This window comes from Patagioenas fasciata, chromosome 3 (genome assembly GCF_037038585.1).
Source record: "Patagioenas fasciata isolate bPatFas1 chromosome 3, bPatFas1.hap1, whole genome shotgun sequence".
NCBI lineage: Eukaryota > Metazoa > Chordata > Aves > Columbiformes > Columbidae > Patagioenas > Patagioenas fasciata.
In genome coordinates, this window is record NC_092522.1 from 28054365 (window position 1) to 28069688 (window position 15324).

At 43.4% G+C, this 15324-nt stretch overlaps 1 protein-coding gene across 2 annotated transcripts in view; it reads right to left on the bottom strand.

Annotated features, from left to right (window-relative positions):
- The window catches only part of KCNK2 (potassium two pore domain channel subfamily K member 2), a 112605-nt gene that overhangs the window by 78958 nt on the left and 18323 nt on the right, over positions 1-15324 (bottom strand). The window contains exon 1 of one of the 2 annotated variants that reach the window (XM_065834395.2): positions 381-798. The exons of the other annotated variant lie outside the window; for it this stretch is intronic. Within the exon in view, the coding sequence (XP_065690467.1) occupies positions 381-387 (7 nt within the window). The 5' untranslated portion in view covers positions 388-798. Of the gene's footprint in view, positions 1-380; positions 799-15324 lie in introns of those variants that run through there. 2 annotated transcript variants of the gene reach the window in all.

Here is a 15324-nt window from a genome sequence, read left to right on the forward strand (position 1 = left end):
ACCGGGCACCGCCGCTCCGCCGCCAGCCCCGCCGCTCCCTCCCCGCGGCCGGTGCAATGCGCTGGGGGATGCCCAGCGCCCCCAAAGGGCGCAGTCCCGGTGCGGCGGGTGAGCCCCGGAGCCGCTGCCGGCGGGGATGCTCCGCGTCGGGGAGCGGCGCGGGGGCGAGGCGGCCGCCGGCGGGGCTGGGGCGCGGCGCGGAGCGGGGCCAGGAAGGGAAGGCAGGGGAGGCAGCCAGGCAAGGTACAAAGGGGACCCGGGCCGCCGCGGCGCGGGGAGCATCCCGGGGTCCCCCCGCGTCCGGGAGTGGAGGAAGAAGGGGCGCATGCAGCATCGGCAAGGCTGGGAGAGGGGAGGCACGCCATTGTGCTCGTACTCACTTCTCATTTACCGACCCGGTGCCCTCTCCTCGCTCCACGGGCAGGCATTTTTTCAGGGCTTGGGTAGATATAGTTAAAGCAGATTAAAAAATATAAAAAATATTAAAAAAATAAAAGAAAGGAAGGAGCAGACAGAGAGGAAGAGGCTGATGGATGGGTCTGGAGGAGAGGGAGCGGCAGGGGAGGGCGGGCTGGCAGCGCGGATCCCGCCGGCTCCCCCCGGCCCCGGGGCGTGCGAGGTGCCTCACGGCGCGCATCGCGCATCGCACATCGTGGCGATGTGTGTGTGGCCGTGCGTGTGTTGTCTCTGTGTGTGTGTGTGTGTGTCCGTGCGTGCTCCGGTGCGCGGGGCGTGCGGAGCAGCCCGAGCCTGGTGATGTCTTTTGTGGGGCGGCGGGCACCCGCGCCGCTGGTTACCCCCCCACTCCGCACCCCTTCCGCGCCCTCCACCGGCGGGTGTGCAGCGCCGCGCCGTTCCCCACTGCCCCCGGCCCGCCGCGGGGTGCGCGCCCCTCCGCGCCTGTCCGCGGAGGCAGCCTTACAGCCCGGTTGGGCGGCGGCAGATGCTGTACGGGCGCAGGGAAAAAATTGAGGGGAAGGGGAGGCGAGGGGGAGGCAGAGCGGTACCTGCGGAGACCAAGGTCTCGCCTGGAAACGAGCGAGGAGGGAGACGGGAGGGAGGAGAAAACACCGGCCACCCCCGCCGGCCACACAGAACCTGTCGGCGGTCCCCGCTCCAGCCCCAAACGCGACCGCCTCGCCAGAGCCTCCCCGTGAACTTTTGAACTAGAAGAAATGTCAGGGCAGCAGGAGCGGGGGGACAAGCGGGGAGACCCCGGCCCTCGCCGGGGAGCGGCGCGGAGCAAGGCGGCTCCGTCCTCCCCGGCTTGGCCTGGCGTTTAACCCGTGTGCTTTGCAGCCCGGTGTTTTGCTGCAAGGAGTTAACTAGGTGGGATCTAGGAGTCAGGGGTGGTAGCTACTCTCCTGTCGCACGGACTGCCAGCGTCCTGCTTCCTTCCATTTTAGTCTGACAGATACATCAGAAATGCTGCTTCACCTGTGGTTTCTGCCACTAAGAAGTCTGAAATTATTCCTGTTATCTTTGCCACGGGCTAACTCCCCAATTTCCTGGTCATCTATCACCTGTGTCGTTATCCATGAGTCAGTTGTTCACATTGAGGTGATGAACATCTGCACTTGCCTAAAAGACAGAAGAGTATTTACCAAGAGGATCCAAAAACTGTTCCCACTATCACTCTCTAAAAAGTCTTTGCAAACATGTTAAAAAAATACTCATCATAACGAACGGGTATAGGTCACAAGCATTTAAAGCCCGAGGCTGTATCTGTAAAATGGCCGAAGACAGTCATGCCTTGGGTGTTTAATGAGCTATAATCCTGCTCAAATCAGCACCACCATCAGCAAATGCTTTAGAAGTTACTTATTTCAATGCTTCTCCATATCAATGTGACATAATACAAATGAGTGTAATATTGAGTTCCTTAGGACTTCCATTTCAGCAACATCAATCACGCCAGTTTTCCCTAGTGTGTCCACACATCTCCACAAAGCGCAGCATTGGGTAGGAAGCCAATTCTGTTGTTTCAGTTTGAGCTGGAGCCCATCACTCCCCATCGCCATGAACCAACAAAGCAGTTGCCAAGTGACAAGAGCCACTGGGCCCAACCCAACAAACCCTTTTGCAAGTCAACCTTCAGTCATGTGGTTGCCTTCACTGGCAAAGTCCCAATCCTTGAGCAACAGAAGAAAAGTGAAATGCCCACTCCACTCTACTGATACTCCATTGCTCAAGGGATTCCTAAAGAGGAAATATTTTCATGCCTGGATCTTTTTTACACAAAAAAAAAAATCACCATCTTTCTTCCCAAAAGATTTCGTAACCACCAACCTATATAATCACAGTTTGTTCCTATCTCATGGAAAAGAATAATTTCACAGGATTTCTTCCAACATCCTATGGGAAAATAGGCATGAAAATTTTCCTTCATGCTGACCTGTGTGTCTATAAAATGTTGTGGAAAATAGTACTACACATCTTCTTTAGCAATCTAAATATTTGGAATAAGATTTTGGTTTTCCTTGAGAGGAGGAATTATTATTAAAAGCTGAAAATGGGTCAGACATTGCCTACAATTTGAAATCAGTGGGAAGCCTCCCAATAGCTTCAGGAGGGTTTGGATCAGGCCTTAAATTGAGGCATTCCACCAAAAGGGGCAGAAACCATTTTGAGTTCCACTATAGGAATGACTGAATTGGTACCTTAACTTGAATAACTAAAGAGCTGTCTCTGTGAAAGTGATTATTTCCATTAATTACCTAGTAAATGTCTCCAATATCTACATTTAGTTTGCTGATATTTTCCACTTACTGTGATCCCAGATGTAAACCCCAGCTGGAGCTTACTGCTTACTTAAAGTGAACTTGATCTGTGCTTTCTCACTTCTCCTACAGGTGTAAGCACTCCGCATATGGTAGGGACCTCTAATGACAGGCATCTTCAAATCCAGCAAGAAAACCAGTTATTCTCTTTGTGGTGTACAACAAAAAACATTGGGTATAGCAACTCCTATTTTCTGGAGGCCTTATATATACCCAGCATTTATTCTGTGGAGTCGTGCCCTCCCAGATTTTTATTGCAAAGTATACCACACATTGTTTGAATATTGTGCGTGACTGTTTTGCCCTCAGATTTGGAACTGACATTCTACCGGTTTGATGCATCCAGCTTTACTAAACAAACACACTGCAGCATATCACTGACAAAACATACCACCAACCAACAATGACAAGATTAAGTAATAAAAGGTGCTACAATACAGAGCTCCAATCTTGTAAGCAAATGGGTTTGCTGCTGAGCCAAATACATTTATCTGGACAAAAAAATGTTCCTAAGACTAAGCATGTGCAGGTTTGTGTATTTCATGCTAACAAGAGAAAGACTCACAAAGTACAGGACCATCAAATGCTGTCTAACAATGTATTGGCAAGAGTTTGGGAAGGCCACGTTACTCGCAGACAGGGCTGCTGGAAGCTGCTCAGCCTTTTGAAAAATAGGCTCAGCCGAGAGAGGCAGGCATGCAGCACGTGGAGGAAGTCAAAGCTGCACGATAAGCCTAGCAGTCACAGATCCATACACCTAACACCTGTAAATGATCTAACCATAGCTTTGATAGAGCAAGAGCATACTTGTAAGGAAGTAGTTATTCCAGGAAAATATCACCCTAGAAAGACCAATCTAAAAAGTGTACATAAAAAGTACCTTTATCTGTCACTAACACTTTCCTCTTTCCAAGTGCAGGAGCCATCCCCTCCCTGGCAGGCCATGAAGAACACTTGCTTTGTGCCCGGACAAGGGGCTGCTGCTAAGCCCCTACCTCTGGGTGCAAGAAACACTCCTGTCCTTTAACCAGCTTCGGAATAGGAGACACAACAGCTTCCAGCCTCTTTTAGTTGCTGAGGACTTCTACATTCCCAAGGGATTGTTACGGCGAGGGTTCCAGTGAGGGCATTTCCCTCACTGACTTCAACAGGCTATTCACATGGGCACCTATTTAACTCGCCACAGGGTGACCCATGCGTTTGATCGGACAGACTATTGCTCTGGGTTTCAGGCCTTGCTATGGACACGGCATCTGCCACTCCAAAGAAAATGATACATCCTTGTGACACGAGAGCAGGAAACCTCTGCCCCTCTTCAGAATCAGCCACACCACACACCCGGTTAAATTTAAGGATAAATCTTTGCTACTGCTAAGTTTCATTACAACAGAGCTCAGCACAGATACTACTGGTCTTATTTAATAAGTTAATTTTAAGGCTTATTTTACTTATTCAGCAGCACTTATAAATGTCTTGTCTCTTGACTTCTTTGGAGACATTCAAAGATCTCTGTCAGTTCTTTATGGATAATTATGACATTAAAGCCATGCCATGTTCTGCCATTAAACCATTAGTCATAGCCTGCTATAGGAATTTACACTAAACGAGAAACTAATGGCATACAGCCTGCTTTCCCTGTGAGCAAACGAGGAGACAGAGTGTGTGCTTCTCAGGCGGTGAGGACACCGGACTGCTCCCAGTGACCTTGCTGAGACCACAGCATCCCAGCCCACCACCAGCATTAGGAGGGCAGAGAGAAGGCAAGAGGCAGGAGACACCCGCAGTTCAGTGATACTCAGCTATCCTCTGCCTCTGAAAATGGCAAAAGCCTTAAGGAATCCCACTTAAAAACGTCATCACTTTTAATTCACATTTTTAAATTAATTAAGTATACGCAGTACAACCAGAATATGTATTAATGAGTTTTACCTCACTAGCAACATATTACATCTACCATGGGTGTCTGTCTTATGGTGTGATGAATTATTTCTTCAGCAGAAAAGCCATTGTTTCTCACCTCATCAATTACTAGAAAAATGTTTACATGTACCGAGCTATTTTCATACAACTCAGCTGTCAGTTTTAATTAGGTTCTAATTCTTTCCATCACTAGTAATTCTTATCTATTTATCCACGTGAAGCAAGTGGGAAGTTGTTTTAGAGGGGAGGGGAGGGGAGGGGAGGGGAGGGGAGGGGAGGGGAGGGGAGGGGAGGGGAGGGGAGGGGAGGGGAGGGGAGGGGAGGGGAGGGGAGGGGAGGGGAGAGGAGAGGAGAGGAGAGGAGAGGAGAGGAGAGGAGAGGAGAGGAGAGGAGAGGAGAGGAGAGGAGAGGAGAGGAGAGGAGAGGAGAGGAGAGGAGAGGAGAGGAGAGGAGAGGAGAGGAGAGGAGAGGAGAGGAGAGGAGAGGAGAGGAGAGGAGAGGAGAGGAGAGGAGAGGAGAGGAGAGGAGAGGAGAGGAGAGGAGAGGAGAGGAGAGGAGAGGAGAGGAGAGGAGAGGAGAGGAGAGGAGAGGAGAGGAGAGGAGAGGAGAGGAGAGGAGAGGAGAGGAGAGGAGAGAGAGAAGAGGAGAGAAGAGAAGAGGAGAGAAGAGAAGAGGAGAGAAGAGAAGAGAAGAGAAGAGAAGAGAAGAGAAGAGAAGAGAAGAGAAGAGAAGAGAAGAGAAGAGAAGAGAAGAGAAGAGAAGAGAAGAGAAGAGAAGAGAAGAGAAGAGAAGAGCCCAGGCTATACTAAATAGGTATGCAGGGACAATGAAAAAACTTGCTAGTAGAAATAAAGAAAACAAATGAGGAGATGAAAAAGGAGAACATTAAGTATCATCTGTGTTTTAAAACCACCAGACTTACTGTACGTGGCAGTAGCCATAAGAGAAAGTGCAATTAAATTTATGAATTATTTTCAAATGTGCAGAAGAGGCTCTGTTTTCTGGCAGCCTCTGTGTGTTCAGATACATGGAGATACAGATTTTTTTATAGAAAGACAGCATTTGCTAGTTTTTTGTTTGTTTGTTTCAATTTTTAATTCAAGAGCTTGTTCTATGGATAGACCTCTTATTTTATCTTTTCTCAATTATTTTGTCATTTTCTTCTTCCCCCATGCCAGGCACAGAGCTCACAAATCACAGCATGAAACTACTCTGTGTGCTAGTGCTAATGTCAAAATATGGCAGTTATAAGTAATGGTTAGTTAATTTAAAGAGGCATAGAGTTTCAGCTTTTAAATCACTGAGCAAAAAAAAGTATCTCCCAGGTTCCCACTTAAGCACCTAAACAGAGGTGAAGAGGTAATTTCATATCACATTAATAGTCTGACTTTGAAAATCAGGGCATCACAACTTCATAGGTTTATCCACAAAGGATCACTTGCCCTTTCCTGTGACCAGATCTTTCTGCCATGATAAAGGTGCCACCAGCACCATGCAGATGGGTGAACAGCGCCCAGTTTTCCTGAGGTGCTTGGACAGCAAGAGTCGTAAACTGCTGCCACTCAGATCAATGGTGCATTGCCATCGCTCAGTGCTTCCATCCTTGAACACTCTTCCCTCTATTTTCTTTAAAGCGTAGACCTTTAAATTCTGGGCTTGGTGGTTTAATCTTGGGTTAGCAGCTATGGACTGTGTTGGCAGGAAGACAAGGTTCTTCCTCATCCTTTCAGCTTTAAAGTATCTGCAAATTTATCTTTACAAATAGGGTCTTTCAGTTGTGTTATGCCACTGATGTTGAGCATGCAAGGAAACTGATCCGCTGTTTTGTACAATTCTCTGGTTTATTTTCAGTTGTTAGAGGGAACATTAAAAGCTGGCCTGCAGCTCCAATGAAAACGCAGGTACAAAATATAGAGGAAGATTGACCCACATTTTCCTCTTTGCGTAGCAAATACAAATACACCCTAGATGTAAATACCCCAGGCACCAAATAGAACCAGAATCAGACTGTGACTGATGAGAAAGTTACTTTATATGTCTCCTTCACATAAAACAGCTAAAGTTAATATTATGAAATTTCCATGACATTTCAGCAGCCTGGACATGAATGTTGTTCTGTTTCTAAAATGTTCAACATCTTAACATTATTAGAATCACTTGCCTGAGAAGATCACTTGCCCTATCACATGAATGGGCAAAGTAAGACTGTAAAAAATTAATTATGCTAGAGTAAAAGGTATCATTTAATAAAAAATATTTTTCTAAATTATTTATATTGGTAATAGATATAACACAAGTGACCTCTTGTAACAAGTTACACAACCTTTCTGTGAATTTATTTGTTAAAAATGGGAGTATAACGATTTTAAAAGCATATGTGCCATGGAAAGTTAGTAGAAAAGCCATAAAGAAAGAAATTCCTGAAATTATTGCTTTCCTAGCTTTTCATATTCTATCTTATAACAACTTCAGCTATTAAGGAGATTGCTACTTGAAAAAATTTACTATAAGGCATTTTCCAGGAAGAATATCTTAATGGAAGAAATACAACAAAAGTGATGAGTAAGGAAGCCTCAGGCTGGACATTTGTGCCAGATCTTGGGGACTCATTGGCAATTTCTTTATTTTACAGGGACTTTTCTTACTCGTAAAAGTTGCCTAGAATATTTCAGAAAGTCAGCTATGATCACAATGTTGTAACTAGTAAAGTAGACTTGTGGGAAAAATATCCCCTATTTGTAATTTACAGGGTCACAGGTCCTGCATCCTGCCAGGAAATCTACAGAAATACGTGTAATCTGGATGTGAGGGACTTTGGATATACCTGTCCATCTCAACAGAACCCTGGGAGCCATCTGGGAATTAGGAGCAAGCTGCTGCATGCGTAAGATCGTGCAGCATAACACAGAAACCTTGCCAGCTCCTGAAGGTAGGGCAGGTATGGTCTTAGCAGTGCACTCCGACTAGGAACTTCAGCCTATCAGAATGGCAAACTGGCTCAAGTCCAGTACATCCACGACATGTCTGTGCTGCCTCCAGTTCTTGAGTTACCTTTATGTCAGCTACTTTGGGCTTTTCCATATCATTGTTCAGGAGACCGACATGGCATCTGATTTGGACAGAAGCGCCTATATGCAAAATCGTGATCGCAAATAAGCTATTTATTTTAATTTCTGTGTCACTCAGTTTTTCACCACAGGTGTTCTTTAGCAAGCCTTCTGCTTTTGGACAAAATATACACTTCCCACCATGCTGCTCAGCACTAATGGCATTCTTATGCCCAATTGATCCAGAAAATAAGCCTTCCTTACTTATCTCCTCAGGGGAGTTTATTTGGAAGGCTTTTCTGAAAGGCTAGCAGAACAAACTTCATGTAAAATGTAGGGACAGTTACCACTTTCTTTTAAAGCCTAAATAAAATACATGCACTAGATTTAATGCAATAGTGCAATGATCGAAGGACTCTCTCAGGATAAGGGGACAAAGGATTCTAATTATTTCTTCTGTATAAAGGAATTTAAATCCACATCTTTCACCTTCCTGGAGAGAGCCTGTCACTGAGACTTCCCCAGTTCCAGCAAGCGGTGGTTAGAGATCATCCATCCTAATGCATTACTGGTGTTAGAGAAGTTCTGTTCCCTAACACTGCACTCAAGTGTGCTGTCCTGTAACTGTGTCTGGTCTCTAGGAAATATTACTGAGCTGTATTTGTTGTTCTCACATATTTGTGCAAATTAAGGTCTAAATTTGAGTGTTATAAATAGTATAATAATATACCCACATGGATGCTTAGAACGTTTAACCTCCTTTGCCATCAGCAGAAAGAATTTTACTGAAAACAGGTAGATGATCTGTTTAACCCCCCAGAGCAAGTACAGAGCTTGTCACGATGTTTTGCCTTCCTATTGCATCAAGGGTTTCTTCAGAGTCAGTCAAGTGCTGCCTTCCAGCTGAGCCTACACTGTCACAGGAAGGCACTCCAAAGGCATCTTTACAGAGCGAAGACTAACCTGTGGCAGGGAGAATGCAAGACAGTTGGACCCCAGCACCAGAGAGCTGCAACAATTATCCTGGAAATTATTTTGGCGTAAGTGCCTACTAGCTAGATGGAAAGACAAATCACTTTGAAGCCTAACTAGAATGAGATGTAGCTACAACATGTTTTATTGTTTCACTTCTCATACCTCTCTCCAGAAACAGTCACTGTTTGTTGTGGTTTTGTTTTTTTAAATCTTCACATTTTAGTATAATAAATTGAATTCATTTTTGACTGAAGGCTAGTTAGAACAAAGACGGATCTCAGGATGGGTGACAAACCTTAAGCAGCCATCTCCTCAGGTTGTGTACGTCAGCCTATTTGTACAGTCCCAAGCACCCAAAGTGTCTCCTCTAGCTTGCAAGATTCAATCTGTTTACTGAAAAAAACATACTCCGGGTAGGAGATTAGTCCCCCCCCATCAATGTTAATCAGAACCTACTCAGCAGGTATCAGGGTAATAAGGAGACGGCATGAGATTCAGATGATCTTTTGAGATCCCTGCCAATCCCTTACATTCTGTGATTCTGTAATTCTGTGATTCTGTGACCTCCTCAGATTTATAACAATCCCATAATCCAGCAGGCATTAAAGAACTCTGATGTAATCCCAGTTCTTCCTGTAGAATCCAGGATTCATGAGGTGGGAAAAGCACAGAGGGAGGAAGGGAGCAAATACTCCTAGTTAGTGATTATGTATTCACTTGGCAGAGGACGACATGAGTTCCTGCTCCAAGGACTGTTTATGCATTTTAACCAATGACAGTTTCAGCGAAAAATCCAAGTACAGAAACAAATTACATCTGATCACTTCTACGGATATTTATCACTGATAGTCAGCATCAATCTTAGTCAGCAAACACTACACTGACACCACCTCCTTTCAAATTGTTTAGTAAGTTTACTTGTTTGGCATGCAAGAAGACAAACTGTCAAGGATGCTGCAACGCTCAGAAAATTCCTGCTAACTCAGTTCAAACAGAGTAATTAACAGAATTAATCAATTTCGACTGAATGAGATCAAAGAAATATCCCATCAGTTCACTGTTTAGAACAACTCAAGGAAGATTTATTTCTGTCCCTGTGTTCTCTTGATCCCAATAGGTTGTTGATGACAGAAGAGTAGAAAGAAAGCTTTTTATCATCAATCACTTTCATTATTACTTGAATACCCGCTGTGTACAAGGATCCACACATCTCTCTATTTTTAGACACGAAAGCAACCCATCAATAACTGCTAAACTACTAGCCATTCAAAATGATCACTTAGGGAAGAACACACACACGATAGCTGCTGTGTAGAATATTTCACAGAAAGCTATATGTGGAAAAACACAGCTTATATTCCAAGTGTCACACCCAGCCATGTTTCTCTTAAAGTAAATAACATTAAAGTGTGTATAACAATTACTGATGAACAAACAGCAATACACCCTTCAGTATACCTCTTGCACATTTTAGATAGGTATACATCTGCATTAGCTGCACATACCGCATTTATACACTACCCATAAACTCTAATTATGACTATAATATTAAAGATTTATATTAGTATATCATGAGCAGTTTATGATAATGAAATAAACATCAGTAGCTTAATGAAGTTGTTCACACACTTCTATAATGCAACACAGAGCTATCACTTAGCTGAACAGACTACTGGCATTGAAATGTGTGATACTCTGACCTGCAGCATGGGACTCTCTGTCTTACCAGAAGTCTTTCTTCTAGTCCACATTCACATCTGATTGGTTACTGTGTATTGATGCAATCTCACTGACCTAGATTACACCACTGTAAATAAAGTCAGCCAAGATTTGGCCATCGTCTCTTGTGATTTCACCTTGGCTGTTGGGCTTTGGGCTTTGCCAACACAGCGATTTAAGAGTCACTGTGCACTGCACTGGTGCACCTAGCTTTGATTAAACACAGCAGATGCAGACCAGAGTCAGAGCCTGAGTTCCCTGTATAAGATATGGGGAAAGTCAGTCACCCACAAGAGGAATTCACAACGGTCTTCCAGAAAGTGCTATCAACTCACCACTGAGCAACCCTACAGGAAATCAAGTATACTAAACCTTGTCAGGCTCTGGGATTTAAATCTCTCAAGGGAGGATCTGTCCACACTTCAGATTCCAGATTCACCTCCCTGTGAATACTTTCATCAGCAAGCCATTGGGTGGAGTATTCTTAATCCCCAAATATTTAGCTACTTACGATTTTGGCAATAAAGCACTTACTATTGGCACCCATGTCCTAACAGGCCAAAACTGAACACTTTTATTCCATTTTTATGCATACCTTATTCAGGCAAATTCCCATCTACTTCAAAGGAAGCCTAAAAACTTACAGGCATTCAGTTCTCACATAATCTATGGCTATGTCTACATTTATGTTCCCATGCATTCCTTGGCACGCCACCGGGGTCCTGCTTCATGGAGTGTTCAGACCAACGCCCAGTTACAACATGCCATGGCTCATGCTCAGGCTCTTGGATTGGAGCTTTCCTTGGCATGGGAACCAGGTCTGAAGGATGTGGGGACACACGACTGGCACATGCCAGGGTCTTGCCCCGATACTGAGGTGGTATTCAGCCTTCATCAGCTTTGAAGCCCAGGGAAATGGGAAGGACTCCCACATACTCCTTCAGGCTATGAAGATAATGAGGGGTCTGGGGCATCTTTCTTATGAGGAGAGACTGAGACAGTTATGTCTGTTCAGCCCGGAGAAGAGAAAACTGAGAGGGGATCTCATCAGTGTTTGTAAATATCTCAAGGGTGGATGTCAAGAGGATGATGGGACCAGACTCTTTTCACTGGTGCCCAACCATAGGATGAGGGGCAACGGACACAGATTGAAGCACAGGAGGTTCCATCTAAACATGTGGAGAAACTTCTCTACTTTGAGGGTGTCAGAGCACTGGAACAGGCTGCACAGAGAGGTTGTGGAGTTTCCTTCTCTGGAGACATTCAAGACCTGTCTGGACACATTCCTGTGCAATCTCCAGAGGTCCCTTCCAGCCACAACTACTCTGTGATTCTATGAATTTTTGATTCTGTAACCCTCAATAATAAGTAAAATCCAATGTTTTCAAGAGACTGCTTTACAACTATATTTAGTCTGTATATAGTTATTATGGAACTGAATTTGTCACTGCACAACTTGGGTTTTTTTGTTTGTATTCAAATTGACTCAAGATTTCATATTGACCTGGGTATCAATATCCAATTTATAAGTAACAATTCCATCCATGTTGAAGGGGGCATTTCAGTCATCTGAAATAGCTCTCTATCTGAGCAATTTTCACAGAACAAATTTCTTCACTGTGCAGAATACTTATATTTAATTTCATTTTAGGTACATCTTCCCACAGATAGTTTTGTTTCTTGCCAAAATTGTAGCTCTATTAAAGGCCACACACTGTTTAGTTCCCTCATTTTTCCTTCAAGTGTAAACTTTCACATTACTTCTCGCAAATTCACTCCACGTGAGAACTCAACTGTTGAAGTGGTTTTTTTTTAATTTTGCCAATCCTTTTTTTTTTTTATCAGATTTGTTTGTCAGACCAATCTACTGTGCCATCACCTCTTTTCTTTCTAAAACTTGCGTTCTCATCCAAGAATGTTCTGCAGTCTGGCAAACTAACACAGCTGCTTCTAAACATAAGTCAGAATTTCATATGATGTTTCTGCAAAATGATCTCAAATTAGGATCCCATACACAGGGAAAAAAAGCACAGGCGTTTTTATAAATGTTAAATAAAGCTCTCTTTGAGGTGTTTCACATGCAATTAATCCTTTCAGAATTTCATTATTTTAAAGAGTGTGACTCTTTTGAATTTTATTTTTTTTTTTTTTTTTAGCCCAAACTGGTAATTAGACTGCTCTTCTTTAATTGTAGGTAATTTAATACAATCCACTGCCTCTGGCCTGAGGTCACTGGAAGAAATGAATAGCTAGTTTTGCCCACCTTTCTCTTTGGAAACTTTTATTTTTGAAGAGAAAAAATTCTCCTTTAATGCCTCTGCCTGATGCTGTAGTCCTTAGCTGCTATTCCAGGTCCTTCATCCCTCACATTTTCTTCTACTTTTCTGAAGCTGAATGCATGTTTGTTTTTCTGTCTCTTCTTCAGGTACCACAGAGTTCTCTTGGTGGTAATTAATGCAAGTGCCCAGTTGGCTCTTGTAACTGTGATGAATCTTTCTAATTGTAACGAGTAAGCTGAAAAGTATGTATCAGATATATGTAACACTGGAGCTTGTGAGGGAGGGAAGCTTATGTTTCCCTTTACCGTCCTCTTCCTGTTGATCTGTTCTGGTTCAAAGCAATACATCGCATAGGGAATGTTACACTTCTGTCTAAGATGATTTGAGGTCCAATTATCCTTAAACCCTGAGTCTGAAATACACTTTGTGTCCATAGGAAGGAGATTCTTATGAACAGTAAGTATCCTATAAGTGATTGGGGAGAGTTGGTACTTTCTGAAAGGAATCCCAAGTGGCCAGGCCCTGAGCAGAAATCCAACAAACATCACAGATTTGGGGTACTGATTCTTTCAAACCCACCCACAAAGAGCACTACCTGAGTGAGCTATTGCATTCTGGTCCTTATCCTGGTCTTATCGCCGTATGAATACAAAGAAGTGCCACATAATAACTTAGGTTCTTTGAATATTTTTTGACTAAATTTATTAGAAGCCCTGTTAAATCCACCATCTTGTTTATACTGGGTATTTTTGCTAGTATCAGCGTTACAGAGGAGGTGAGGTTTGGCCAGCAAGTGCTATCAGAGTTCTCCATGCCAACCCACAGGCCACAGTGAAACATCAGTAGCAAAAGCGCACCCAGTTCTAGTCATTAGTGCACCTCAAAAATTAACCCAAAGAGGAGCAGAAAAGACTTCTATATGGATTGTGTTAGAGGAAACTGTAACAGCTCAGCTCACTTATTCTGGCAAAATGAAGGCTGAGAAGACATCTGATTGCTGCATGTAGATCAATCAAAGAGAGCCAATAGACCACATTGGCACAAATACAAAACCATTCAGTGAATAAATTTTGGCTGGAAATCACAAAAAGCATGGGAAGAGCCAGCTTCTGGAACAATCTCTCAATGGGGAGGATGAGAACAAAAACCTCACATTGTAAAATAGAGGCTGGTCAATTTATAAAAAAACAGATTTATCTGACATGCTGCCCACAAAAAAACAGATTGGTCTCAGAGGCTCAGTGGCAAGATGGTCAACCTTCCTGACCCCATAAGCCACATTCTTTAGTCTTCACAGAGCCATGTAGACTTCAAAGAGCTGTGGGGAGGGTGGATAGCTCAGCAAGTCCCAGATCTTTCATTGTTCCCCTGTGGATTTGGGCTGGATGGCCTCTGCACCCCAAAGTCATGTCCTTTGGCACATGTCCCCCAGCGGCCTCCAAACCAATGCAGTCCACTGCCCCATAAGCACTGTTACCTCAGCATGGGAGGACATTTGGCATGCAGTGCAAAAAACCCAAGACCTTCATCCGAAACCCTCTCAGTCACACACACCGAGACATAACATCCTTCCACCTCACAGCTCTCAGGTACCAGGCTGTCCTTTATCCATACTAAGGAAAAGAAAAATCAGCTTGAAGAACATCTTTTAGAATAACATTTTTTTGTAAGAACTCATTCTCTGATCACCTGTATTTTTAGCAAGGGTGGCACTAAGAACCACAGTGAAAATTGGACATTTTTATGCTAAGTTATCATCATCAGGCTGAAACACCATGCTGATAACTTGAGAAGACTTGAGATTTAAGAGGCAATAACGATGTCCTGGACTGCAAGTTCTACCAAGGCCAAAACACTCACAGCAAGTAAGCGTCAAAGCCAAGAATATGTGCCATTTATTAATAGAAGATGAAGCTATTGCTGAGTTAAGAAGTAGCCTCAAGTTACTAATATAATTAAAAATTGTGATCAAATATTAATGAAAAATATGAAAAATTATGAAAAAATTTAAATTATGAGATGTCAAAGTGCCAAATAAATAATTCAAAGACAGATTTAAAAAAGCAATGGGAACACCCTTCTTCTGCTTTTTCTGCTTCTTGATGTTACTAACCCTTTTTTACCCTTTCTAATATAATCCTCACACTGATATTTACATAGGTTAGCATGGTTAGTTTCTCCTACAATATACTTCTGTTTATAATATATGTTTGGAAATTGCAGAAGAGGCTGTGCTTGTTCCCATGTGAAATAGAAAAAATGTTACAGTGAATAGGAGGAAAACCCTTTCTGGGGCAGTCACAGGGAACAAAATATTTGTTTGTGGATAGAGTTTGGAAAATTAATCAGAAGAGTGCACATGGGCTGACTGTGAGTTGTTCAGTTATCTAAATGTTTGCTTGTTTGTTTGTTTTCAGGATTTTTCCATCTCCATTTTCTCTGCTGTTAAGAGTTATTCATCTTACTTTGGGTAAATAAAAACCTTTCCTTTTTCATCTAAAGGGTGTCTGAGGTGGATAGGACTTATTTGTTGTCGAGGAGGATCTAAGAAGCCAGGCAACTGCTGAAGCTAAACTAAGAAGGCAGTGTGTTGTGAGAGTCGAC